The 27507-nt window shown below is 38.1% G+C and overlaps 1 protein-coding gene across 5 annotated transcripts in view; it reads left to right on the top strand.

Annotated features, from left to right (window-relative positions):
* UBE2E2 (ubiquitin conjugating enzyme E2 E2) overlaps positions 1–27507 on the top strand; it is a 386977-nt gene that overhangs the window by 218900 nt on the left and 140570 nt on the right. Inside the window, exons 4-5 of one of the 5 annotated variants that reach the window (XM_086676260.1) lie at positions 22100–22181; positions 22997–23126. The exons of 3 other annotated variants lie outside the window; for them this stretch is intronic. In XM_086676260.1, coding sequence (XP_086532386.1) covers positions 22100–22181; positions 22997–23126 — 212 coding nt within the window. The remainder of the gene's footprint in view (positions 1–22099; positions 22182–22996; positions 23127–27507) is intronic. One more of the 5 variants, XM_086676263.1, reaches the window with a different exon arrangement.

The following is a 27507-nucleotide window of genomic DNA, read 5'->3' as shown; positions in this document are numbered from 1 at the left end:
AGAGATGTTTTCCTCACTTCTGTGGAAGAGAACATGGGAAGTGGTGCTCTCTCTTCCTCCTCTGGAAGTGGTCCTATCTAGATACAAGGATTGGGAGATCCTAGAACTGTCTTGCTACCAGCTGGACCATGAAGCCACCACAAAGAAAGAAGGAAGCCAGAGACCTGGAGCTGGAGCCCTTGTATTCGCACGCAGGAGTTTGCTCTGTTGGATTTATTATAACATAATGACCTCTTTACTTACCTCAGTTTCAGTTCAAGGGTCTAATGACCTCAGTGAAACAATGAGAATCTACAGAGATGAAAGGACATACTCACATTGGATAGCAGGAAAGATTAGGTTTTGAGACTCGGGGTCCTTGAATGATGGCCTGAAGTGGTCTATATAGTGCTTTAAAAACATAGAACCTGGGTGCAGACTGACTGAACTCTAATCTTATTTCCACCACTTTCAAGCTGTTGACCCAGGGCAAGTTACTTAACCTTTCTCTTCCTTGTTCTTCCTGTGTCAAGTGCTTGATAGTGATAATATCTACTTCACAGGGTTGTTATGAAGATTAAATGAGTTTATCCATATGAAGGTCTTAGAACACTGCTTGGGCCACGTTAAGCATTTAGTTTGTTGGCTGTTATTCTTAGTGGTGGTGATATTTATTTTATAGTTAGCTGTTCACAAGCTTCTGTGTATGTAAACACACGTGAGAAGTTTGTGAAATGCTGCATCCCATTGCTGAGCATTTTATTGAGCGGATATGGATTTGGCCAGTGCATCTGCACAACTGTATGGGTGATTCTGCCGCAGGTAGCCCAAAGGCCTCACGTTGAGAAGCTGCAAAAGATAGTAAAGAGTCATTGGGGGCTTTGCAGCAGTGGAGTGGGATGGGACAAATGGTCTGTTACGAGAATTAATCCATTTTACAGGATTAATCTATTTTTACAGGAAATTGGAGCTTGGAGAATAGAAATGAAAAGGTTTTGAGATGTTTGCTTGAGGTATGACAAAGGAAATCTTGACAGGCTTTGGTATAAAAAAAAAACACTTTGAGATTTTGAGCCTATGTGGCTCAGAGATTGTTGATACAACTGAAAGGATGAGAAAATCTCAGAAAGGTGCGTCTGCTTCCTTTGTTTTGTTTAATATCATGGAGTTCCACGTGGGGCCATGCCAATTGGGCAGTTAAAAGATGCTGGCCTGGGGTGCCTGACTGACTTAGTAGAGCATGTGACTCTTGATCTCAGGGTTGTGAGTTCAAACCCTACGCTGGACAAGAGATTACTTAAAATAAAAATAAATTTAAAAAAATGAAAAAAGATGCTGGCCTGAAAGTTTCTCTGAAGGGAAAGTTGGAGAAGCAGCAGTCTGACTAAGAGAATGGTTGCCACCAGCTAGCCTGAAAGTTTCTCAGCTAAACTCACACATCAAGCATTCTACATTTACAATTTCTCCTATCCTGACATTGGGATTGCTGTTGGCTTGAAATTCTGTGTCGTGGTGCAATTATTTTTTTTAATGTTTACTGAGATTGTGGTAACTTTTCCATAGTTTGTGGTTCTCGTATTTTTCCTCTTATTATTTATAGAAGAACCAGTTAACTGAAGACTGAATTTCGTTACCTTTACTGAGACCTACTACATGCACTCTGCTGGATACTTCACGCACATTATTCATGATCCTCACAATGGTCTTGCAGGACAAGCACACCTGTTTTGTATGTGAGAAAAATAAGGCTCAAAGAGGTTAAATGACTTACCTAAAATCATAGTTAAGCTAGAATTAAAACTGAGGTCTGTCCTAGAAATCCATGCTCTTACTAGGTTTCCACTAATGTGTCCTGTCATGTAACTAACAGAAACTGCTTAACCATGCTTAACATTTCTTTGAAGTCTCTGAAGGAACTTTTCATTAAGATGCTATCATTCCACTATATTCCTGTTACACATAACGTAGTATTATTTATGAGTAGCAGAAAACAGGTAGATCCTGAGGTGCCTATTTTATCTTTGAATGAAAACAACTTATCATTATTTGAAAATTTTAACTTTCACATCCATATATTATATTCTCACATGAGACATTAAATCCACTTATCCCACTTTAGTAAATTACGTACCTTTTTCTCCAGATTATTGCTGCTATTTCTCCTTCCTCTATCTCTGCCCTCAGAAATAAATTACTTGAAGAATAAACCTTTTCTTTATGTAAGGATATAAAAGCAAAATCTGGTATTACTACTAAAAAAAAAAGTCTTCATGTCTGAAAAAGAATAATTTTGGGCAGTGGGGGATGGTAAGAAAAATCCCTGAATGTACAGTTTATGAATCATGTAGAAAATTCCTAGCTAATTTACAAGTATTCAAAAGATGTTTTAATGTATTGGCCAATGCATTCTTTGAACCACTGTTAAGAATTAAATGTATTGTCTAAACAGTGTGGAAAGGATGTTTAATAGAGCCTTGTGAATTCGTCGGAGAGTTTTACCTGGTAATAGAGTATTAAAAGATTTCCAGGAACTTTTGAGGCATTTGAAAAAGCAATTTGAGAACACTGCCCATTCTTTTCTTTTATTGCATTAATGGAATTGGGTTTTCTTTAAAGTTTTTTGAAAGAAAATAATCTATACAGATTTCTTTTTTGTTACTCCCATCAGCAACATTGGATATATGAACAGAGATAATGACAGTGCTCTGCCTGGCTTTCTAGAAACTCTGTAGTGTCCTTACTGTCACTGGTAACACTCTTATTGATAAGCAGAGACAAAGAGTACATGTGTTAGTGGAGCCCCTCAAGTATTGAAGTGACACCGATATTTACACAGGGCTCTCGAAAACAAATTTTGTTAATAGAGAGTCATACCTCTTAATCTGTTCAAACACATAAGGGTCCATGCATATTCTACTTCGGTAGGATGATAGCATCTAACATTAGTTTCACGACTATGGTATCTCTTCCTTTGCTTTTCTCCACTCTTACCTCCCATCCCCAATCTTTGACTCTGGTGCTGTTAAGTGTCTGAAATGTAGGGAATGTGTGTATGTAAGGGGCAGTGGGTCAGGGGAAAATAGAAGGAGAAGGTCATCTGTTTGTAAATTGGTTTACAGTATTTTGGGCTTGGGATTTTTTTGTGCAAACTGTGGACCCTTTGCTTAAACAAAATTTGATCCCAAACTATAGAGCATGTAAAAGCTGGGCTCTTCTGTTTGGGGTAGAAACACAAAGCTAAAACTCACTAATACATCCCCCCACTTCTCTAAATAAGGTTGGGGACAAGGGAGAGGTCTTGTAAATAACTTACAGGAACACCACTTGAAAATCATTGTTCTCCACTGAAGAGTCAGGCTTTATTGCATACTGAGTTCACTATGCAAGAAGATGGATTTTTACTGTTTGGAAATCAGCGAATTTTGTTTGTGAGTTCAATATGTGCAATGTATTAGATAGCATCACTTAATGGATTAAAAAATTTGGATGTCTAGATCAGTATTAGTTTACTTTTTCATGTTATTTTCCTGTTAAGATTGTCTCTTTTCTTAAAATTTTTTTTAACGTTTATTTATTTTTGAGACAGAGAGAGATAGAGCATGAAAGGGGTGGGTCAGAGAGAGAGGGAGTCAAAGAAACTGAAACAGGCTCCAGGCTCTGAGCTGTAAGCACAGAGCCCAACGCGGGGCTCGAACCCACGAACTGCAAGATCGTGACGTGAGCTGAAGTCTGACGCTTAGCCAACTGAGCCACCCAGGCACCCCAGATTGTCTCTTTTCTTAATAGGAGATGTAGTCTCCAATTTTTGTTACTCTCGGGAAATGGCATGAGTACAGTATAGTATATTTACTATGGGTAGATTCTAATCATTAAAAATTTTGATTTCTCTTGAGCTCTAGTATATATCAGCTATTAATTTTCTTATCCTTTCCTTAGATAACATACTTAATAGAGCTATATTGTGAGTCGCATAATGGAATTTGCAGATTTATCATCACTTTTGACATATCTTTGGATCTCCTTTTAAAAACAAAACAGAGCTTTACAATTAAAATAAGTGTAAGCAGATATTTAGTCCTTAAAAATAACTTCATTTTCATTAACCACTATGTATAGAATAATCTTCCTTTTCTCAGGCAGTATCCATTTAAAATATATAAGGCCTGCAAGCTGGAGTTAAGAGCCTGTGTTTGGTTGTTTTGTATCATAAATTATGACATTATGGAAATGCAGTTAGTAGTGAAAATAAAACCTTAGTATTTAGAGATTAATTCAAAATATTTTCAATAAGAATGTAGCCAAGTTAGCTCACATACTGCAGTTCAGGCTGGTAAATAGTCATCCGATTATAATGTACATTACTAATTAAGTTCTAGTAAACAGTACATGTAAAACCATCTTTAAATCTAGTAACTAAAAGCATGTAGGTAAACCCTACTAATCATGATCATATGGTAATGTATAACTTTTGATCCAGAAAATTTGGATAAATGTCCTACTGCGATGTCCAGAGATCAGCTTTGCAGTGATTTATGTAAAGTATTCCCTGTTTTATCAAATACGGTAGTTAAATCACAAGCAGTTTCAAATTTAAATCTCTGTGTAGAGGAAAAAAAGCAACAGAGTCTTTGCCTTTCTTAATTCTGATTGCCCTGATTTTGGAGAAATAGCTCCTTCTTAATTAATTAATGCTGTAAGATTGTGGGCTAAAGAGTGCCATAAAGTACAAATTACTGTTTATTTGAATGAACACTCTTCATGCTTAATAGTTAAAAAGTGGAGTGAAAGAAAAGCCAAAAACTAACAAATGATGCCAGCATTTAAACGCATTTCTAAAAATGATTACATTAGACTTGAAACCGCTTTTTTAATATCTGATGAGATTATTTATAATATTTAGAAGATTTTTATTCTACAACTGCACACAGCAGTATACCAGTTATAACTTTTTGTTGACAAATTGCCACTGTAAACCTCCACAAGTCTGACAGGCTCTATTTTTCTCTTTACTTTCTTTTTCTAACAAGTTTAATACTTAAGTATAATGCTTCCTGTTATTATGTCCCATTGCAATAGGAGCTTTCTCAATTTTGAATATCTCATATTCCATTAAAGTTGACTTAAATACTTTAAACAGCTTTCCTCCCCATCCCAGCCTTATAGAGATGTATTTACATATGTTCGTTAGGATTCATCTGGATTCATTCCAAGATAGCAATAACATAGATTTCTGCTTTTTTCTTGAAGTTCATAATGAGAATAATAAATATGTGGTCCTATAAAAGTAGACATTATTTGCTATCATGATAAAAAGGTTCTTAAATACACTGCAACTGAAAATACTAAACATGACATTTTCAGCTTTTGATGTCTTTATATATACTCCTATATATTCACTTATGTGATGGTAATGGAAGCAAAAAAATAAATATGACTTTTTGGTAGAAGACTTGTACCTACATGTCATTCATTCAACAAATAATTATTGCATGTAATTTCCTATATGCCAGGCACTGTTGCAGGCACCTGGGATAGTGCAGTGCAACAAACAAAATCAATGTTCTCACAAGTATACCCACAACTAAGTTGCTCTATTATTGATGTACTCCTCTATAAAGAACTAGTCTACCCTTGTGACAGTAAACAAAATCATCATGCGTTTATACCTTACAAAAAGAAAAACTGTGAAAGTCAGCTGATTGAATCCTATCCTATGTGAAGCTGGAATCCTGTTTGATGTGTGATTTAATGCAGACAATTAATTAGATGTTTCAATTCTGGACTAATGTCAACAGTAAATGAATATGACTTTATAGCATTGTTTGACACTATAAATCATCTGAGAAAAATTTAAAAACACATTGATCAGACCTATATATTATATAGGCTGATGACATCTTATTGGCTGTAATTAACCACAATATGTAATCTCTGAATATTAAAAATACCTTGTAATATTAAGGAGTCAAGAAAATGGCTTGTCTTCATGGCTTAAAAAAATTTTTTTCAACACTGAGCGAAGTTATGTGTTTGGTTAATATTCCCAAACTATTTGGCTCAAGGGAAAGATAGACTTAACAGAACGAGACTAAATGAGAAATCTGGCCAATTGGTGTTCTCCTTTTTTAAATTTATATTCCTTAAGAAAAGTTAATTATAACAAATCATGTGTTTCCTTTTTTTTCAAGATTGAAAATGTGTGGATACGTATATACAAATGGTAAATTTTTTTAAGCTTCCTTGTTTATCAGAATAAAAGAAATTTTTCTCTTTTTTCCCCATTTGTGTTTAAGATAAATCCTCAGTGTTATATTTAACTACAATATAGTGAAAACCATTTTCTTTGAGCATACAAACATAAAGATTTCCAATAGCCTGCAGCTAGTATGCACTGTCTGAAGCTAATAGATTGGACAGAATACTGCTGCTGTTTGAGTAAAAGTTAATGCTTTTGAGACCAGCTAATACACTTAACTATAGTGTATGAACAGTGGGTGTCCTGCTTATTTTTATTACAAGCTTTATCACTGTGCAATTTTCTTACAACATGCTAACAGTAATCCACTTTAAGCTCATACTTAAATATTTATTGAATGTGGTAGCCAAGGAGCCATGTTTAAAAGGCACATTAAAAAATACCTCAATATGGCATTCAGTTGCTTACTAAGCAACATAATCTGAATTATGGTTTATCTCAGATTTTATAATAATAAGTAATATTTCAATATCAACTTAGAATTCTGAAGAGAAGAAAGTTTGCATCCCCCAAATGAGATAATTATGCATCAGCTCTATTAAATTAGAAAAAATCTAAAGTCAAAAAATTCTCGGTACAAAACACATACTCCAAAATGATAATCCCATGCGTGTCCAAAAGGATTTCCAATATCCTGTTTAAGTTTCTTTCCCCACTCTTTTTTTATAATTCTAAAATTTCATTTTAGTATGAATATATATAAGGTATATTTTATAATCTTCTTCCTCTCCAAATACATAAATATGCAAACTTGTATAAATTATGTACTTACATAAAAATCAAAAGGCATAAGGATATACTACTGAATTCAGGAAACATGGGTACACTAAGGGTATGTGTTTACACAAGTTGAGATGTGATAAAGAAGAAAAATCTGAAGAAGAAATTCTGCCAGAGTAAAGCTTTATTAGCTCTGTTTTTCCTCTTGTCTCTTATCTGAAGCACCCAGGTTTTTTTTTTTTTCATTTGTTTAAAAATAAAACATTTGCACACACAATGTTAGCTTATTAGAAGGTCTTTTATCACTGTAAATTACTACATTATTTGCATATCAAGATTCACACAAAACACAATTGAACCTACTATTTGGTATCTTGAAAGCAGTCTTAGTTTCATGTCTACTTTTCATTATTTGCCAAAAACTTGATAAATTCGCTTTGTAGTTCTTTTTGTGATAGCTGGAGTTGAAATGTTATTTCTTATAAATAAGTCAGATTGCTTTTATTTTTTTTTCAACGTTTTTTATGTATTTTTGGGACAGAGAGAGACAGAGCATGAACGGGGGAGGGGCAGAGAGAGAGGGAGACACAGAATCGGAAACAGGCTCCAGGCTCTGAGCCATCAGCCCAGAGCCCGACGCGGGGCTCGAACTCACGGACCGCGAGATCGTGACCTGGCTGAAGTCTGACGCTTAACCGACTGCGCCACCCAGGCGCCCCAAGTCAGATTGCTTTTAAACCAAATCTGGCCAATTTGTCATTTATATCCCCATCTATAGTTTCAAACTCAATTGTTATTAACTTTAAATTAAAAGTTTTAAATCAGTAGTAAAAGTCATAGGGGTACCGAGGAAGCAATGGGGTGCGGATGGCATTAGAATCAACCATGGGTCTAGCACTGCACTGCTAGGCACAGTGTTCACAATAATAGCTGTTGGACATAGTGCTCACAAGTTTCAAAGGAAATATCATTAATCCTGTTCTACAAAATGAAAGGCTCTGAGATAAACGTTAAGTGACTTGGCCTGAGGCCTAAGTCACACACCCACTTAAGTGGCTGTTTTGATCACCCCTTCACCCCTTTGATGAGGAAAGGATTCCTGCCATAGGGTTGTGGGGATGGCTGAACACACAACACCCGATAGTTGTCAGATGAGATTGGCGGCTGTTTATTAGTCACATATACTCACAGCTTCAGGGAGGAAGACCCTGCATGCCATGCAGGTCACGTGGGAATTGCACTTATGAATAGAGTGAACAGCCAGAGGCTGTGGGAGGCAGGCTTTGTAGTATTAAGAGAGTGGTGTATCCCCTGGTTCCCACAGAATGATGTGATTGGCTTGTCCGAATATATCTGCAAGCTCGCAGGAAACTGAAACCTGCTACTCAGGGAAAAGCAGGAACTACACGTGAGCCCTTTGATAAGGTCTGTTATGGGCCCTTGTAGATAGAACCAGAGTAGAGAGAGCAACTTACGGGTAGGCTATTCAGGGCTTTCCTGATGTTACCAGATTTCAGGGCATCACATAATTTTGAACTTTAATGTTAGGTCTTAACAAAACAGTGGCTAAAGTGGGATTCTAATCGTGGACTTTCTGATTTCAGTGACCATATGCATTCTGCTATTCGACGATATTTCTTCCCCTTGCTAGGATCACATATTAACATTTTATAGGTGACTAAGTACTTTGCTTTCTCTGGGCATTTCTTAATCCTTTTTTTTTTTTTTTTTTTAATGAATTCACATGCTGTAGTAACTTTATTCCCATAAAAAACTGGAACACTCTTACTTGGGAAAGGATTGGAGAACTTGTTTTCCTTTTATAGGAAATCTAAGTCCTAATTGTATCTTGATTTAGAGTTTTCTTCCTCACACAGAGAAGTTTCTCTTTCAAGAACCCTACCTCCCCTTTTCAAAACAAAATCATTTCTCCATATTCCATGTAGCTGTTACAAGAACTTTTTTGCTCTCCCGCCACAGCCATGCAGCTGTAGACCACAAGTCTGGGATACCGCCTTTCTCCAGTTGCTTCTCTTAAATTAGATCTTTTCGACCACTCCTGCACACAGTGATACACTCCCCAGTCTTTAAGCCAGTTAGGAGATTCTTCACTGGGTACTTTGCAGAATACTTTGGGCTGGTTGCTGCAAGAGACGTTAAATCAGAGATGGTGTCTGCCATTGAGGCTCTTGCTATGGAGAATAAAAATAAGGATTGTACGATGTAAAGGAAAATCAGTACGTGTGGAGCTTCTTGCTTGGCCCACAAGGCTGCCCATGAGCTAGCCGCTGCCTCCCTATGCAGCCTCATCTTCTGCTGTTTTTCCTCTCTTCACTTGGCTCTGGCCACATCGGCCTTACTTCTGCTTCTCAACTATACCAGGTTTTTCCCATCTTGAGACCTTTCTCCTTGCTGTTCCTTGCCTTGAAACACTCTTCCTTCACAGCTATCTCTTTCTCTTTAAGCTCTCTTCCCAAGTGTTATTTATAAGGAGAGGACTTCTTTGACCATGCTACCAAAAACTACCCTTATGACTCTTCATGCATAGCGCCTCCCAGGTCATCCTCTTAGCACTTATGTGATTTTTCCGAGATACTTAATTTCTCTGCCACAGTTTGGTAATCTGTAAAATGGGAATGTTTTGATAGATTGAGAACTAAATGCAATAGCACATGTAAAGTGCTAATTATAATTTTAAGAGTCCCTGGCATGTAGTGAGCACTCAGTAAACACGGTCCATTTCTAATCATCATCGTTACCATGAAGGGTAAAAGAAGTAGTATAATCCATAAATGTTGTAATTGATCAATGTAAGAGAAACTCAGAGACATGCCATGAAAGCAACAAGCGTAACTGGATGTCACTATGGGCAGTGGATGCAGTATGAGCACAGTGATTCTAAAGATCAGTTACTGAAATGGCCCAGTTGGAGCAATGAGGGGCAGACTGTGAATAGAGTCCTAAGTTAATTATAGAGTCTGTCTAATTCAACAGAAATTTGAAGAACTTCATTTCATGCCAGTCCCTGAGCTACGACTGTGGGAGCACAAACCTGAACCATACAGGTTCCTTTAAAGCATCTAAGATTGATTCCAATGGGACTTGAATGAGTGGAGAGAAGCAAGAAAGGTGTTCCCTGCAGGCTTCAGCAAGAACTTAAGTAGAGGGGCGCCTGGCCAGCTCAATTGGTAAAGCATGCGACTCTTGATCTTGGGGCCATGAATTCAGGCCCCAGGTTGGTTGTAAAAAAAGAAAGCAAGGAAAGAAAAAGAGAGAAGGAAGAGGAAAGGGGGAAAGAAGAAAAAGTACACAGGTAGAGGTACAGAGTCATTAAGGTTCGGGAATTCACATTGTCTAGAGAATAGGTTCCCTCGTCCCAGAGCAAGAGACGTGAGGCCTCCCAAGTTATGGAGGACTTAGGGTACCACTGCCAGAACATGTGCCTCATTCTGTAGACATTTAGGAGCCTGTGGGAGGTTTGAACATTGATCAGCAGAAGTAGTACTTAGATAATATGTTTCTGTCTTTTGTCTGGTATTACAAATTCCTTGAATCTAAGTATGAAAAGGTTCGAGTTAAAAGGGACAGATCTCTTCAACTTGATGTGTCAAACACTTTCAGTAGTTGTACAATTGTGATCTTTCATTAGTTGGTACTAAGTAAATTTTGTAGCAGAGAGTGATAGGCAGTTGGTGACAGGCAGTCATTCAGCTCTTAGTCATGTTCTCTTTACTTGAGTAATATTTAAAGTGTTAAAATTTTCCTTTTCATTGTATTTTACGTATCACAAACCTGATATATTCTTGAAATACTTATGAAGTTAGATACTGTTCCATGTGGCCCATACCACATGTAAATGGAAAGGAGAAATTTAACATAGTTCATAAATTGAAATATTTGGTTTCATCTGTGCTCAGATTGAAACCATAAAAGAATCAGAATGACTGTAGGTGTATGTTGTCACAGTTACCACCAGAGGTACAGATTTTCAAACAACCACATCTCAGTGTTTTTGTATGGTTTGTGACTTCTTGCAAGTATGTTTGAATACTTACCATATCCTGGCTAGCTATTTTTGTCTTCATTTTAAGGAAAATGTGAATATTGTTAGATTTTTCCTCCAATAATTGTGAGATTATTTTTGTCAACAAAGAAATCAGAGTATGAGATTTGGAATATGAACTAAATAACACTTATAAATAGGTTGATCAAAAGAAATATTTTCTATTTCTTGACATTGAGTTTATGAGATGTTTTATTTTTTGTATGTGATTAAAAAAAAAAAAAGAAATAGGCTGTTGTGTTTATAGGATACCTCTATGGGAAACAGGAGACCCTGTCACCTCGGGTACACTGTAGAAGGAAGCCATGAAACTGAATTCCTTACTGACTCGTTATCATATATTGTTACTTGGCAAATGCCAGGAATCTAAGAACTAAAGGGATACAGAGTGTATGTCCTAGCCAGGAGGTATTGTGCCCAGAGGCACCTCTCCCTTCTGGATCTGAACCCTGGAATTATGCTCGGGATTCTCATGGATAAATGTTTGGATAAATGAAGGTAGATCTGGGGGATGAAATTAGAATTTTCAGTGACCCCTAGTGTCGGCTAGCTGCCCAAAGCCTCTAACGTCCCAGAGATCGTGAGAGGGAATCTCAGGAGATCAGGACTGAGTTTTACTCTTAAAATGAACATTCTGTATCCTAGCCTCTTAACAGCTGTCCCTACCCCTCCTCTCAAGCAGTTTGAAACCCCGTCATGTGACACCACCTTTTGAAAAAGGGGAAGATACACATAATTTTACTGTGTTTTAGTAGAGTAACACTTTCATCCAAAATGCATTATATTGCCCACCCCATCCCGTAATCCAGATGTATAACTCAAGTACCGTAGCTCTCTCAGTGATTAGCCCAGTTCGTGTTAACATGCACAATCCAAGTTTCCATGGCCATGAAACCTACCTGATCTCAACAGTCTGTCTGAATGAGCCTCCAGTGGAACCAGGAAAGTTATATTTATTAATACTAGAAATTCTTACTGTTTTTTAAAATGAATATTTAATAAGATGCAAAATAATGACCTGCATTATCTATAACATTTGCGCCTCAAAGTCTGAACAAACCAAGGATCATGCTTTGCGAACAGAAATATTTTAGCATCAAAAGAGAAAACTGGGGGCACGTGGCTGGCTTGGTTGGTAGAGCGAGCAACTCTTGGTCATGAGTTCAAGCCTCGTGTTGGGGGTAGAGCTTAAAAAAATAATAATAAAAAATTTTAAATTTTTTTTTTCAACGTTTATTTATTTTTGGGACAGAGAGAGACAGAGCATGAACGGGGGAGGGGCAGAGAGAGAGGGAGACACAGAATCGGAAACAGGCTCCAGGCTCTGAGCCATCAGCCCAGAGCCTGACACGGGGCTCGAACTCACGGACCGCGAGATCGTGTCCTGGCTGAAGTCGGACGCTTAACTGACTGCGCCACCCAGGCGCCCCTATAAAAAAAAAATAATAATAAAAAATTTTAAAGAAGAAAACGTTATTTTTTGTTACAAAGGAAGTAGTCACAGATCATACCAATCAAACAATTCTGTCAGAGCTTTGAAATATAGAGCCATCAGGCAAGATACTGAGATAAAGGATAAAAAAAAGATCAACGTAAACATTTCAGTCTAGTTGATTTGTGTACTACTTATAAATTTTACTGTCCGGAGAATAGTGTTCAGGTTTTAAGGAACTATAAAGAGTTGAGTTATTGCTTGACTTAGATTTTTTTAAATGGGAAGGGAGTGTTCGGAAGACATTTCCTACCACTTTGTCCCCTCCGAGTTCCTTTCCTGCTCTTCCTAGATCTGGCTCTTATTGACTCCCAGCAGTATAGCTGGGTATTTAAATCCTAAGTGACTTGCTTATTGTTAGGCAGGTCAGAAGTCTGCTGAAACAAGCACAGGAAATTTGAAACACCTAAAGGCTATTTAAAAAAAAAACCCTAGCTGCTGACATTTTACCTAGAATTGTAGAGAGAATGGATTATTTGGGTACTGAGCTGTAGGGTACAAATGCTGGGGTTTTAAGGCCAACTTTTAAAAAATCTCTGAAGTCATTTCACCTGGTATTGCATCAGTTAGGTATTCTAAGGCATCACATGAAAACTAAATCCACTCTGGTGTTGGCAGGCAGCTGTTGTGCCTGTCATTGAATTAGAATTGTTGGAATACCATCCATGAATCAGAAAATTGGGGAAGGAAAGCTTGATGCCACTGTCTCTGAGGAAGGAGACAAACGGTGGGGTTCCTGCAAAGAAGCAGATCTTATCAGAGGAGCCCACTAGCTTGATTGTAACGCTTGTGTGGCCAGAGCAGGTCTCCCGACATCGCCAACAGGTATCATCGATTCTGTCATATTTTGAAGTTATAATGTGTTCATTGTAGTAGCTTTATGCTATTATTTTTGAAAGGCGGTTGTTAACTGTACAATGCTTGAGTCACTATTACGAACTAAAGATTTTAAATATGTCATGTTTTTTAATTACCAAAGGCGGTGACAGAATATGAAACTCTCCACTTGGGTCCTCTGAAACATTTATATTTACAATTACTGTGACACTTATGTTCAAGAACATTTCATATTTATTTAAAAACTTAAAGAATGTTATTATAAAGCACTGATTTGTGATTTAAATTGAAGCTCCCCAGTGTTCATATTGTTAGAAATTTAGATTTTAGTTCTCTCACTTTTACATTGTTAATTATAACTTTAGATTTAAATGTGACCTATGTAATGCATGCTGTGAGAATAAAACCTGTCTGGAAGTTGAAAGAACAAAATAAGTGTATTTTAATAAAATCTGGACTATCATTACACTCCTTAGACTTTAATATCAGTGAGACTAGTAATACTGAATGAAACAGACAGGAAATCAGAGTGAAGTCAGGCAGAATGATTCTTTTTTTTTTTTACACTGAACTTAATAAACTGAAAGAAATTTGAATGAACTAAAGAAGAATGCCAAAACATTTCTATAAATTGTAAAAAGTTCAATTATGGGGGCACCTGGGTGGCTCAGTCAGTTCAATGTCCAACTCTTGATTTCAGCTCAAGTCATTATCTCATGGTTTGTGAGTACAAGCCCTGCATCAGGCTCTGTGCTAAGAGCACAGAGCCTGCTTAGGATTCTCTCGCGACCTGATTTCCCCTCCCCTGCTCCCCCCTCCGCTCTCGCTCTTTCTCAAAATAAATAAACATTTAAAAATAAAAAATAAAAAAATTCTATAAATGATAGGTATATACAATCAATCTTTAAAAATCTGTAAAGATTATGTAGCTTCTTATAACAGTATTCCATACTTTTTAGCCTAAGTGGTAAATTCTCAGTATTAAGGAAGATTTATTTTCTGATCCTAAGTGTTCATAAAGGTATATAGAGCATTTTTATGAACACTTGTGCCCTCCTGAATGTAAGGAAGAAAAATTTGCTGTGAAATAGTTTTGAGTTTACTAAACTGAAGTTGCCTTACTCAGGGTGCTGAGCTTTCTGTGTTTTTTTTCTACAATATCTCCTTACAAAAGCATGTTTTATGAGCCTTTTTTCTTTTATTTTTTGATATCTGAGCTTTTTTTTTTATCCAAAGAGATCTTTAAAAGGTCACAATTCATAAATTAATAGCTTAGCCACCAGATTATTCTCTCATCAGTCCGTATCTACCACCAGTTTGGCCTCCAGGGATGCACAAAGGAGAAGGTCTGGTTACTGGTTACAAATTACATCACTCTTGCTCAGTTTGCCTGGGGCTTCCCCTCAGAGGAATGTGGTTTGAAAAAACTTCCTCCGCCACACTTCTATTTGCATATTACTTAATTTTCTTTGACAATGCATCATATCAAATATCCACAGCAATCAAAATGTAACCAAATTTAGTAATAAGAAAGCAACAGCTCCTTGGATGTGTATTATTTGTGTGCCCTGCTAAACTCCCTTACAGTAACAATACTTTCTAGGTTTCCACCCACCTCTCCTGCCCGTCGCCAGTCATCTTTTCTAGCCATTATCTTCCTCATGGCCATTCATTCGTCAGTTGTTAGGTCCTCTTCTCTCACTCTCTCTCCCTCTCTGAGTGATCTCATCTCTGCCTGTGGTTTCACTTACCACCTCTGAGCACTAGAGGAATGACCACTTGGACATCATAACGACACCACATACTCTGAGGTTTGTCTTAGCTTCCTCAGAAAGAAGAATCTGAAGCAGGGGACTATGTGCTGTTACTTTGTTAGGGGCTATAACCTCAGCAAGTAGAGGGGCAAGAAGAATGTAGTTTGGTAGCAGGGAGAGTCAATACATGGATAAGCTGTTGAGTTGCCTGGCACTGCCCAATCCTGGAGGACCATACCCCTGAGAAATAAGGTAAACTGTCTTAAGATTGTGCATTGTGGGGCGCCTGGGTGGCGCAGTCGGTTAAGCGTCCGACCTCAGCCAGGTCACGATCTCACTGTCCGTGAGTTCGAGCCCCGCGTCAGGCTCTGGGCTGATGGCTCAGAGCCTGGATCCTGTTTCCGATTCTGTGTCTCCCTCTCTCTCTGCCCCTCCCCCCTTCATGCTCTGTCTCTCTCTGTCCCAAAAATAAATAAACGTTGAAAAAAAAAAAAAAAGATTGTGCATTGTGAGAGGAGAAAGGAGGAAGAGTTTTTCCACTAGTTCTTACTGGTCAAGATTTTCCCTACGATATATTAACTTCCCCAAGTCCCCCAGTAGTTAATGGGGTGATGTGCAAGTGGGGATCCACTTGCAAGTGGGGATCGATGTCAACAAAGATGCCTTGGAGTGAGAGGCAAGAGCTGCCCACAGACATGAGGCAAGGTGCTGTCACATTATACCTTTGTGAAGTTAGTACTGATGAAAGAGCCGAAATAAGACGCAAGTGAAATTGAGAGAATCTAAAGTGGTACAGACAAGGTGTCCAGTGTAATATACCCCTTTTACCACTCAGATCACTCGTGCCCTAAATTATACCTAGCTTCCATACTACGATATGGGGCCTCACTGCCTCGCTGAGATCAGAGATACAAGTGCAATCAGTAACTGAGTCCCTTTTAAGGTGAAGCCTTGCTTTAATCCTATGGCAAAAGACTTAAGGCAAGAGAGCTAAGAGAAACTAACTACTACAGTCCCTACTGCTGCAACTGACCCTGAAACTGTAAGTGATACTCATCATCTCCTTCTTTTACCCGGTCTACATTTTCTTCATCAGTGGCAAATGTTTTTGCCTGATTTGAGTTCCTTGCCTGCTGAAATGACCCAGACTTCCCTCAAATGTCTGAGCCCTTAGTTGCCTTTTTCTTATTGAGTCATGCTGGAATTTCCCATTGACTGTTACCACTGGCCATGGAAGCACCAAGAGATTTCTGATGAAATCCCCCAAGTTCTGGACATATTTCTCCCTCCCTCACTTCGTAGCCATAGTCTTTGCTTCTCATAACGATCAGTGTTGAGTATCCCCAAAAGTAGACTGACTCCCTTTTTCTCCCGGGTATACAGACATGAGAAGCCCACAGTGACCAGAAGGTAGTCAGAGATTTACATTTAATGTAACTCTTTTGTGTCCTCTGGATGAAACAGTTACCTCCCCAAACCAGCCTGGGTATCAGGACTTCTAACTTAGCAAATACTGAAGTTTCATGGAAGGGAAACACAAATTCTGCAAGTGGGTCCACTGGGAATGATGATGACAGAAGCTAATCCTACTTTCATCCTTTGGTTCCCAGACCTAAGTATTCTAGCTGTTGGTAACAGACCATACCTTGAAAGCATTGCTTCAGCGTATATGCCACATCTGGAGTTGGGAGTTATCTTTAAGATTTCTCTTTAGCTGACTTTTATTTTTTAACAGTTGATTCTTTGTTTCTTACTTTTTTTTTTCCTTTGAGAGACAGAGACAGAGCCCAAGGTGGGGAGGGGCAGAGAGAGAGGGAGACACACACAGAATCCAAAGCAGGCTCCAGGCTCTGAGCTGTTAGCACAGAGCCCGACGCGAGGCTCGAACCCACGAACCGTGAGATCAGGATCTGAGCCGAAGTCAGATGCTTAACCTGCTGAGCCACCCAGGCACCCCCTGACTTTTTAATAGGCTATTCTACCTGCCTGTAAGGCCAGCTATTTCTCTGTGGGTAGAGTCATGGTTAGAACAGTGGATTCTAAGGTTATGTACCCATTGTCACATTTCTTTGTTATAAAATGGGTCCTTGGCCTAAAGTAGGGTTTTGTGGGATATCATATTGATTGATCAGGTATTTTATAAGCCTTGGGATAGTGGTGATAGCAAAAGTATCGGGAGCTAGAAACAAAACTCATATCCAGAGTAGGTATTAATTTTAGTAAAATAAATCATTGCCCCTTCCCATGTACTCAGTCTTACACCCAGTGATTGACTGGTCTTAAGTAATTGTGGCACATTGAGAGCTTGACACTGTATCTGTTGCTGGCAGGTTAAAGCATTTAGCAGTAGCAATAGCTTTTTTCAGCATCGGTGAGCAGAAGCACCATAGCCATTTTATTCATGGGCTCGTTGTGTCAACTCTTTGGTGACCTAACTGGGAGGCTGGCTGACACCCATAGAATGACTCATCCTGTTCACCTTTTGTTGACCTTTGACAATACACATTGACACTTTGGTAGATGCTTCCTGGTGGGCACGAATGTGAGATACAAAACTGCGCCTCATTTGTGTCCAGTCCATCTTTCCCAGACCTCCTTATCATACTGTCTTTCACCGCTGTTTTCTAGGCCCCGATCAGCAGTTGAGCCATTTGCTACGGCCCACGAGTCAAGATGTGTGTGGTTGAGGCCGTTTCTCCCTCCATTTGGAATGGATGACCAAATGCACTGCTCCAGCTGTTCTCCCCGGCCAGACTTCCTCTGCCACAGTCGTTTATGTCCACTCCCGAATAAGACTGCAGTGTAGCGGTAGTCCGTTGTCGAATTCTTTTTCTTTCTGTCAGTTGGTCATGAGAGAAAGAGACATTTATCACCTGGGAGTCTGGGTTACCTGGAAATGTAATTTACTCATGCTTTCTGAGTATACTTGGGCCTAATCCAAATAAGTCCTTTCCATCATATAGCAGGTTGTTTCTGTGCCCATCTAACTTTATGTCTCAGTGAGTACTTCCGGTCCCAGGGTCCTTTGTTGACCCATGGTCAGGCATAAAAATTCCATTAGGGTCCTCTGTTTTCTGCCACAGAACCCCAGGGTTCTGCACTGTGGCTTCTCTTTTGGCACTTGCAAGAGACTCCACAGACTCCTTTTCTATCAGGGACAGGTCCTGCAGCCTCAGATCCACTGGCACAGATGCACCACAGCCTGGACCTGCTACATAGTCTTTTGCATAGTTCTGGGTCACTCTTGGAACAGGCAGCCACTGCGTCTCTGATAAACGAGTCAAAGCAGTGTTATGAAATATGGAATATATTGTCTCCAGAACCCAGTGAGGTCTACCTTTTTCTTAGCAGTAGGTGCTGAGAAAAGCGAGATGTTTTTTTACCTGATAGAGGATGTTCTTAGCGTGTCTCAGAGCCCTTGAGTTCTTAAAAACATAAGCAGTGTGCGGTATCTCCTATTTTTTGTGAGGTGTCTGGTGTGCATTTTACTAGGTCAACCAGGATTCTTTTCCATTTCTTGCTTTACAGATCCAGTTAGTATGGTGTCATCAATATAATGGATTAGAGTCACATTCTGTGGAATGTGAAGATGATCCAGGTCCGTGCAGACTAAATGTTGAGGGAGATCAGGAGAGTTACCGTTGCCCTGGGGCAGGGTAGTATCCAGTCTGTACCAGGAATCTGCTTTTGATCCACCCTTCTATGTGCTCTGAGAAGAAAGTCCTCACTCCATAAATAGCTGAATACCAAATGCCAGAAGCCGTATAATGTCATACTTAGCATGACAGCCGCTATTGGGACTTCCACCAGTTTAAGGTTTCAATGATCCATCATCTGTTTTTTTTTCTGCAGGATCATTATAAGTATAGAAAGGGTATATAAGGGGCGCCTGGGTGGCGCAGTCGGTTAAGCGTCCGACTTCAGCCAGGTCACGATCTCGCGGTCCGTGAGTTCGAGCCCCGCGTCAGGCTCTGGGCTGATGGCTCAGAGCCTGGAGCCTGTTTCCGATTCTGTGTCTTCCTCTCTCTCTGCCCCTCCCCCGTTCATGCTCTGTCTCTCTCTGTCCCAAAAATAAATAAATGTTGGAAAAAAAAAAATTTAGAAGGGGTATATAATTAAGGACCACCACTCCTGCATCTGTATGTCTCTGATAGTGCTGCTAATCTCTGCACTTCTTCCCAGTATATGGTATTGCTTTTGATTTACTATATCTAGACTGAAGATGGAGTTGTAGGGGAAAGTTTCAAGGGTTTGCTCCGCTCTTCTTACAAAAATGACACTTACCCCAATGTCAGAGAGCCAGCGTGAGGGTTTCCCAGTTATACACTTGAAGTCAAGAAATAACTCCATGGGAGGTCTATAGATCCCATTGGACCTGAGCCAACACTTGAGGAATTACCTAGCCTCCATACACCTGCATTCTAATCAGAGGAATATAGTGGCATTTCAGATGCCCCAATATGGGTATAGTTTGGAACTCTAATGTGATAGTCCTCAAAAAGTCTAGAGTTTTCCTTTTCCCAGTACTATTACCCATGTGAAAAAAGTTCCTTGCTCTCTCCTGCCTTACACTTGCTCTTTTCTCTGCCTGACATATTTCTCTCTCCTCTCTTTCCTTAGGTACTGTCTGTCCTCCTTGACAGGGTCAAATTAGTCATATATGTTATTTTTCACCATGTGCTTCTTTTTTATAATATTACAACAATTGTAGTTTCGTATAAATTTTGTATGCTAACCTGCTCATAAGTTCCTTGAAGGTAGTATCATTACCTGCTTTGTACACTGCTCTAGCCCTAGCTTAGTATCTGCCTTATATATTAGGAGATTAATAACTATTTGGGGAGTGAATTGTCGGATGGATGACAGAAAGTGAAAGAGAAGCGTTTAAGGACTATGGGAGCACTGTTACTCTAGCTCAGCAATTCTAGGAAGCCTTTCTTCTCCCACCCCTCTCATATTTTAACACTTCTTTTATCTTTGCTTTTGGCCAGCTGGCTGTTGTGACTTAGTTGTTAGTGCCTGTGCATTCACAAAAACACTTGCAAAAAAAGTCTGCAGCTTGGAAGAAAATTCCAGAAGCAGAAGTGGAGCAACATGTCAAGGTACACTGCACCAACAATGCTCCTAATGGTACACAGGACTGTATTTTGTGGGAAAACTGTCATCTCTGAGCTGAAAAGTGGTGCAGAAGATTGGAAATCTGAATGTAAAGAAGCTTTAGTAATAATTTTTTGCTCACATAGTCTTTTTATTTGTGCTCCAGTGATAATTATCATATATCACCATTGTACTTATCATGAGAGCCCATTCAGTAAGTGTAAAATAATTTTTATGTTTTAAGAAATCACTTAGTTATAGTTTAATTTGGCAATTTTTTTCTTAATGGTTCATAAAATAATAGTGCATCATCATTTTATAGTGAGTGAAATAGGGTATTATACAGTTGTCTTCAGGGCCTCCATGAACATATATGGCATCTTGCGTGGAGTAGAAAGAGACATTCCAGAGCAGCCTTGCACTGGATATGAGGTGTGGTGAGGAGAACCCCTCTCCGCCAGATGCCTTTGGGGTGGGGGAAATCACCACCACCACCACACGTGGCAGCTTCAGCTATCCTTGTGGTAATATGTTTTATAATTTTATCTTAGAATTGGGAAACAGAGCATTATATGTAGTTTTTAGACATTGCTGTTCTGTTCTTGAATCTTATAACTTGAAGAAAGGTTACAGAAAAACTGATTATATAGCAAAGTGAATATTAAATCAATATTCGGAACAGTAAGTTTCTGTTTTTAAAAATCATTCTTTTTAGGGAAGTCATTTTTTCCGAATAGATAAGCCATTGTGAAGAAGTTCTTATCTGTGAATATTAGGGTGTTTCTGGGTAGACAGGAAGTCCAGCAGAATTTAATTTGATTGAATCTGTCTGGGTCAGTGACCTCATAATCTTTCCAGAATGAAGCTCTAGTCATGAAGCATTTCAGTCCCCCTCCTGGGAACTTTGGTCAACTCCTGAAAGGCATGCCTGCCTTTGCTATTTAATATAGATCTTAATATTTATGTCTTTGACAGTGTTTCTGTTTGACCATATAGTCTGGAACTATTTTTCATACAGATTGTGTTAAAATTTAAATTTTTACAACCTCACTTTGTCTCACAACAGCTTAGGTAAACTTAGTTTATCCACTGTAATTAAGATTTTGAATTCACTTAGGAATAGTTTACGAAATTAATATTTTTTATGCATGACCTACCATAAGGATTCTGATAGAAAACTAATCAAGAATGATAGTAGTTCTTCTTATGGAAAGTATTCAGACTTACAGGTAATATTATGTCGTTGGATTCCAGATACTTTCCAACTATCTGAAATGCATTTCTGTTACAAATTTCAAGGTTTATCATTTATATTCAAATGCTTCTGCTTCCTTTCTCCATCCCCCATCCTCTGTGTAGTTGTAAATTTTTTTTTAATGTTTATTTATTTTTGAGAGGGAGTGAGACAGAGCATGAGCAGGGGAGGGCCAGAGAGAGGGAGACACAGAATCGGAAGCATGCTCCAGGCTCTGAGCTGTCAGCAGAGAGCCCGACACGGGGCTCGAACAACGAACCGTGAGAACATGACCTGAGCTGAAGTCGGATGCCCAACCGACTGAGCCACCCAGGCGCCCCCCCCCCCGCCTTTTTAAAAAAATTTTTTTTAATGTTTGTTTATTTTTGAGAGAGAGTAAGACAGAGCATGAGCGGGGGACTTCGTGTAGTTATAGACAGAGAAGTGCAATTTTTAATAACCTGATCTCTAAATCGTTGTCCGGGAGCCCAGGTAATTATAAGGGATTAGAGGCAAAAGTTGCAACTGAAGAGATTAGGAAACTAAGTCTGGCAGAACCAGGGTCTGGTACCTTTGGGAAAATCTTTCAGTGCACAACTCCATGCATTTACTTCCTCCTGCATCTTCTCAGAGTTCACCACAAACTTGCATTTTCCCTTCTTTTCAGTGCTTTATAGAAGTGTTATGTTATCTTCCCAAAGAATCCATAGTGTCCTGTTGAATTGGGCCCCTTACCTTACTGCCCAAAGGTATGCCATTATAAAACACACTGGCAAAAATAATTTAAACTGGACGAATTTGGGGTAATAATATTACAGAGTTTGAAATGTCAGCAAAAATATTTTGTTGCAGTTGTGTATGTTGTGATTAAAACAATGAAAGCGCTCATCTTGAACAAATAGAAAGCATTTGTTGAATGAAAGCATTCATGGGGGATTTTTATTGTTAGCCACATTTGTAGATCTTTACAAACTGCTTACATGGATTTCTTAAAATTTGTTTGAAAAAAACACCTCAACAGATCCCAGTTTCTCTTGATCATTTCAAAGACCATTAATCACCCTTGGCCATTTATCACCATTTAATAATACCAAATCATAGAATGGTCAGGAGAAGTAAGTGGATGGAATTCAAACATTTGCTTCCCGTTTTCAACTCTAATTTTTAAAGTTTGGATGGGGTGAAAATGAGGAGCTGTGGAACTTTGTCAGGTTTTTGTTACATATGATTATATTTTCTCTTTTCACCACTGCCCATTACTGGTAATTAAAAGACAGTTTTTAACATTGATTGGGAAAACCCGTTATCTGGTTCAATCTAATCTTCTCATTATGTGACTAGATCTAAGATTCTGATAGTTTCAATAATGCGGCAGGTCGTGTCCTGGGAGACTGAGGGGCAGGTAGAATCCGTCACTCATCATGGTTAACCAGTTCTAAGAGTTTATCTCATATAACCCTGTTTTGAATTAACTAAATAATCCAGTAAGCAGTGTTTTTAATATCTCAAAAAGGGAAAGATTCAAAGTTGGCTAACAATGAAATTTCCCATTTTTCACTGGCAGGAACCCCAGCCCCGTAATGGGGAAGGTCCCACCAGTGCGAAGGCCCCACATGGGGACCCCTCCCCTAGTGAGGAAATGTACCCCTGAAGAGGAGTCCTCCTGGCCACCTGGCCCACTGCTACCCTACCACGTGAGTACAGCAATGGCTTTGAGGACCTCAGCAAGTTTTCCATTTCTTGGTGGCCATTTGTCTGTGAGAAATGGCCAGAACCTCTTCCTGTTTCTCTTAAACATTCAGTACAGGAGATATAAGCCTCTTTTTACTGTTCTGCTTCGTTTTTCCAAGTGTAAACAAAAGAACTTGTTTGGATAAGAGATTAAGACTATTGGTTAAGACTCAGGTGTGATTAGTGAAACACTTGGTTCCTTGTGTAGAACAAGCAATACTGTTGAACAGAACTTTCTGCAGTGGTGGGAATGTTCTCTGTATGCCCTTGCCAATACACTACCCACCAACCACATACTGCTGCTGAGTACTTGAAATATAGTGCAAATGAAGAATTTAATTTCCAGTTTTATCTCATTTTAATTAATTTAAATTTAATTCTCCACATATGACCAGTGGCTACTAAAATGAACAGTGAATGCGTACATTGAATGCTGTGTGCCTCAGGTGTCCAGCCTTTTTGAATATTTCTACAAATGTTCCCCTTTACCTCTGTTTCTTTAATAACCCAGAAAATTTTTCCTTGTTTTATATTATTGTAAATATAATTCTCTAAAAGTAAGAAAATACTTAAATTAAAAATTCTTACTTCGAAACTTATTCACCCATATTGCCCTTCTGTAGTTTTAATTACTTTATGATATTAAGAAAATTTATTCAACCTTAAAATTACAAAGTAATATCAATTTAAACATCCTAGCTTTATTTGCTTCTTTACATGTTTTAATTTGGAACTTCACTATATATGTAGAAGTAATTATACACATTAAAATAACTTTTCCATTTTATTATTCCTTTTTAATGAGACAATAAAATATCCTACATTAGTATAGTGCATGCAGTGCTATTACCAAAACATTAAATTCAGCATTTATTCATTATAATGCAGTACTTAATATGTTTCAAAGTTTGGATCTGGTAGATAGGTTATTGAAATTACAGATTAACTATATTTTTAGGTTTACTACTGAGGGTAGATGTCCTTCCACTATTGGGCAATCATTAAAAATTGCTTACGTCGTAAGATGCTAATAAGAGAAATTGTGGGGAGCGGGGGGTGTATGGGAACTCTCTGTACTGTCTTTGTAATATTTCTGTAAATCTAAAAGGATTCTAAAATTTTTTGAAGCTTACTAATGTTTTTTAAGTTTATCTATTTATTTTGAGGGGGAGGGGAGGGGCAGAGAGAGAAGGAGAGAGAAAATCCCAAGCAGGTTTCACACCTAGCAAAGAGGCCGGCATGGGGCTCAGTCTCACAAGACTGAGCCAAAATCAAGAATCTCAGGTGAGATCACCTGAGCCAAAATCAAGAATCAGATGCTTGACTGACTCAGCTACCCAGGTGCCACTGAAGTTTATTTTTAAAAATCGTTTCATCAAATTTTGTCGTGGTATCCATTTGTATCTGTGCAAAATAAGAATTACCAGCTCAGTAATTAGTAGTATTTACATAAGTATCACTACATGTCATCTTCAAAATATCCCTGAGAAGTGCTGTTATAATTTTACAAATTAGAAAGCTGAGGCATCGAATAAAGAATAATTCAGCCAGGGTTACTTAGTGGCAGTACCAGGATTTGAACCCAGCAAGTCAGTGCTTTTAACCACACTTATGTTACTTTTTTTTTTTTTTTAAGTTTATTTATTTTTGAGAGACGGAGACAGAGAGAGACAGAGAGAGGAATCCGAAGCAGGCTCCACACCAGCAGTGCTGAGCCCGATATGGGGCTCCAACCCACAAACCGGGAGATCATGACCTAAGCCAAAACCAGAGTCAGACACTTAACCGACTAAGCCACCCAGGTGCCCCAACACTATGTTACCTTTTTAGGAGTCTTGATTATGCCGTGGAAGATACAGATTTTCTGCTGTCAGTGTAGCAGTACAAACTAACCAGTATAAGAAATCCAAAATAAAGTAATACCATGGTGATAAATTACTTTTACGCCTTGAAAAATACAGAAGTATGCTTTATTTCTGTAACAGTGATTCAGACTTTATTTCATACAGTGGTTAATTATTTTGTTGAGTGAGGAATGTGTTTATATTCTCTTGACAAGAAGCATCTATGTTAGTGGGGTTTTAAAAATTTTATTTGTACTTCCTTAAGGTAGTGACTAAAAATGAAAAAAGTGAGCATTGCATAAGAGTAAGGGGAGATGGATGTGGCTAGTTATGTCATAAAGGCAAAGTTTTAATGAGAATAAGTTTTTAAGGAACTTAGAGTAATATATGGCATATTATTTTGCGAAATTATTTCAGTGTTGTTTTACCATACGTGTATTAGAGTGTTTTCTTTTACCATATGCCTGTAATGTTATTCTTCCTGGACATTAAATTATGGATATGTAATTGTTAAAACTGAAATATAGGAAAGGTTGATGGTGAATTATCAACATTTCTTTGAGGTGTTTTTGTGAAGTTTGGGAAGTATTTCTTTCGCTAAAAACAGGGAAGAAAAAAGATGGAGTATGTTGCATAGTTCAGAAATTGTTGCAAATGGAATATATTGGTTTGCCCACTCACTGTTTAAATATCATATACCCACTGATGGATTAACACATTCAGCGACATGATATATCTAACTGCTGCAAGTATTTAAGGTCATGCCTTTAATTGTCAGTAAGAGACAATTGAAATGCTTTAAGGGAATTCAAATCATAAACAGGTGCAATTCTTATAGAGTCATTCTTTTTCTGTTATTGTATACACTTGTGAACTAATTGGCAATCCTCTGTTGGCTCTGACAAATTATTTGGATTTGGAAGGCAGTGCTTTCTTGCTAAGAATATATATTTTTCAAATCACTATGAAGATTTTGTCATACTGTAGAAATTTCAGGGCAAAGTCATGTTTGCAAAATAAGGGAATTACACATGTTAGTACTCATTGACCAATTAAAATTTAGCTTTAGATTATTGGTTTAGATTGACACCCTGTCTTGATCTAGTTATAATCTTTATTAGGCCAGGCAATTCATGTTATCTTAGGTGGTTGAATTGCTACTATGCAATTCTGTGTTGGTCACAGATGGGTCTAAGGGGAAAATGACATTATTGCTGTCATTTTTTAAAAGGCAGTGTATAGCTAGAGATCTGGTAAGGACAATAAGGAGGAAGAAAACTTTTAAAGGATCATAATTTATCCCAAAATGCCTATGATCCAACAGATAGCCTTAAATTCTTTTCATGCCAATGGGTTCTGTTGTCTACAACACATAGCATACCCCTTTGTTCAAGTAACAACTATACATCCTGGATTTCCCAGAACAAGCCATCTTTCTGATATTTCGTTCTGTTTTCCCCATAAGTGCACTTGTACTGCTTAAACCATATGTCCCATTTTTTTAAAAATAGCATATTTAGAAAAGTAACTACTGTACAGAAGAAATGATAAGTAAAATAATTTTGCACCATTTCCCATTGGGAAAGGAACTGGAGTATACGTAAGACTTAAGTGTCTAAGTTTGGATCTTTCTGTAACTAGTAACTGCTACCTTTGGTATAGAGTATCCTGCTTTATCATGTACATTTTAAATGTGTCAGTTAAATCAATCTGGTTGTGGTATTTTCAACATGTTATTAAAACTAATGAATTTTTGTTAAAATGAACACAGACTTTTTAATTCATCCGTTTCTGTTGGAAACAATACGTTCTCAAGCTCTCAGTTTGTTTCTGCTTTCCATAGTGAGCAAAAAGAGAACGTGCTTTATATTGTTAACCTATTTTTAAAAAGAGAGTTGGTATGAATCTGGTTTAAAGAGTTAGAACAAGTATCTAAAGTATTAACAAAAGAAAAACCAAGACTAAAGTTTTGGCACATTTTCTCTTTCTGTATATCCCCTTCTCATGTAAAAGTGGTTCAAATTTTAGAAGACTAGAACTTAGATACATAGAACTATATAGTTAGGGGATTTAAAAAAATCTCTTTATGGGGTGCCTGGGTGGCTCAGTCGGTTGAGCCACCGATTTTGGCTCAGGTCATGATCTCATGGTTTGTGAGTTTGGCCCCACTTCGGGCTCTGTGCTGACAGCTCAGAGCTTGGAGCCTGCTTCTGATTCAGTGTCTCCCTCTCTCTCTCTGCTCCTCCCCCACTCATGCCCTGTCTCTGTATCAGAAATAAACATTTAAAAAAATTTTTTTTAATAAGAAAATAAATTAAAAAAATCTCTTTATATGCTTTTCTCAGTTTGGAAAGGGAATCATTGAATATCCTAATAAAGTATAAATCAAGATGTTACATATAAAAAGTACATTGTAAAGCAAACAATAAATACATTTTTCATTATAGGTGAAATCTATAGATTTCATCATAGCTATGATGAAATCTATAGATCATTATAG

The sequence above is a fragment of the Puma concolor genome, chromosome C2 (assembly GCF_028749965.1).
Source record: "Puma concolor isolate L17-30 chromosome C2, mPumCon1.1.hap2, whole genome shotgun sequence".
In the NCBI taxonomy this organism is placed as follows: domain Eukaryota; kingdom Metazoa; phylum Chordata; class Mammalia; order Carnivora; family Felidae; genus Puma; species Puma concolor.
This window is presented reverse-complemented; position numbering and strand designations above follow the sequence as displayed.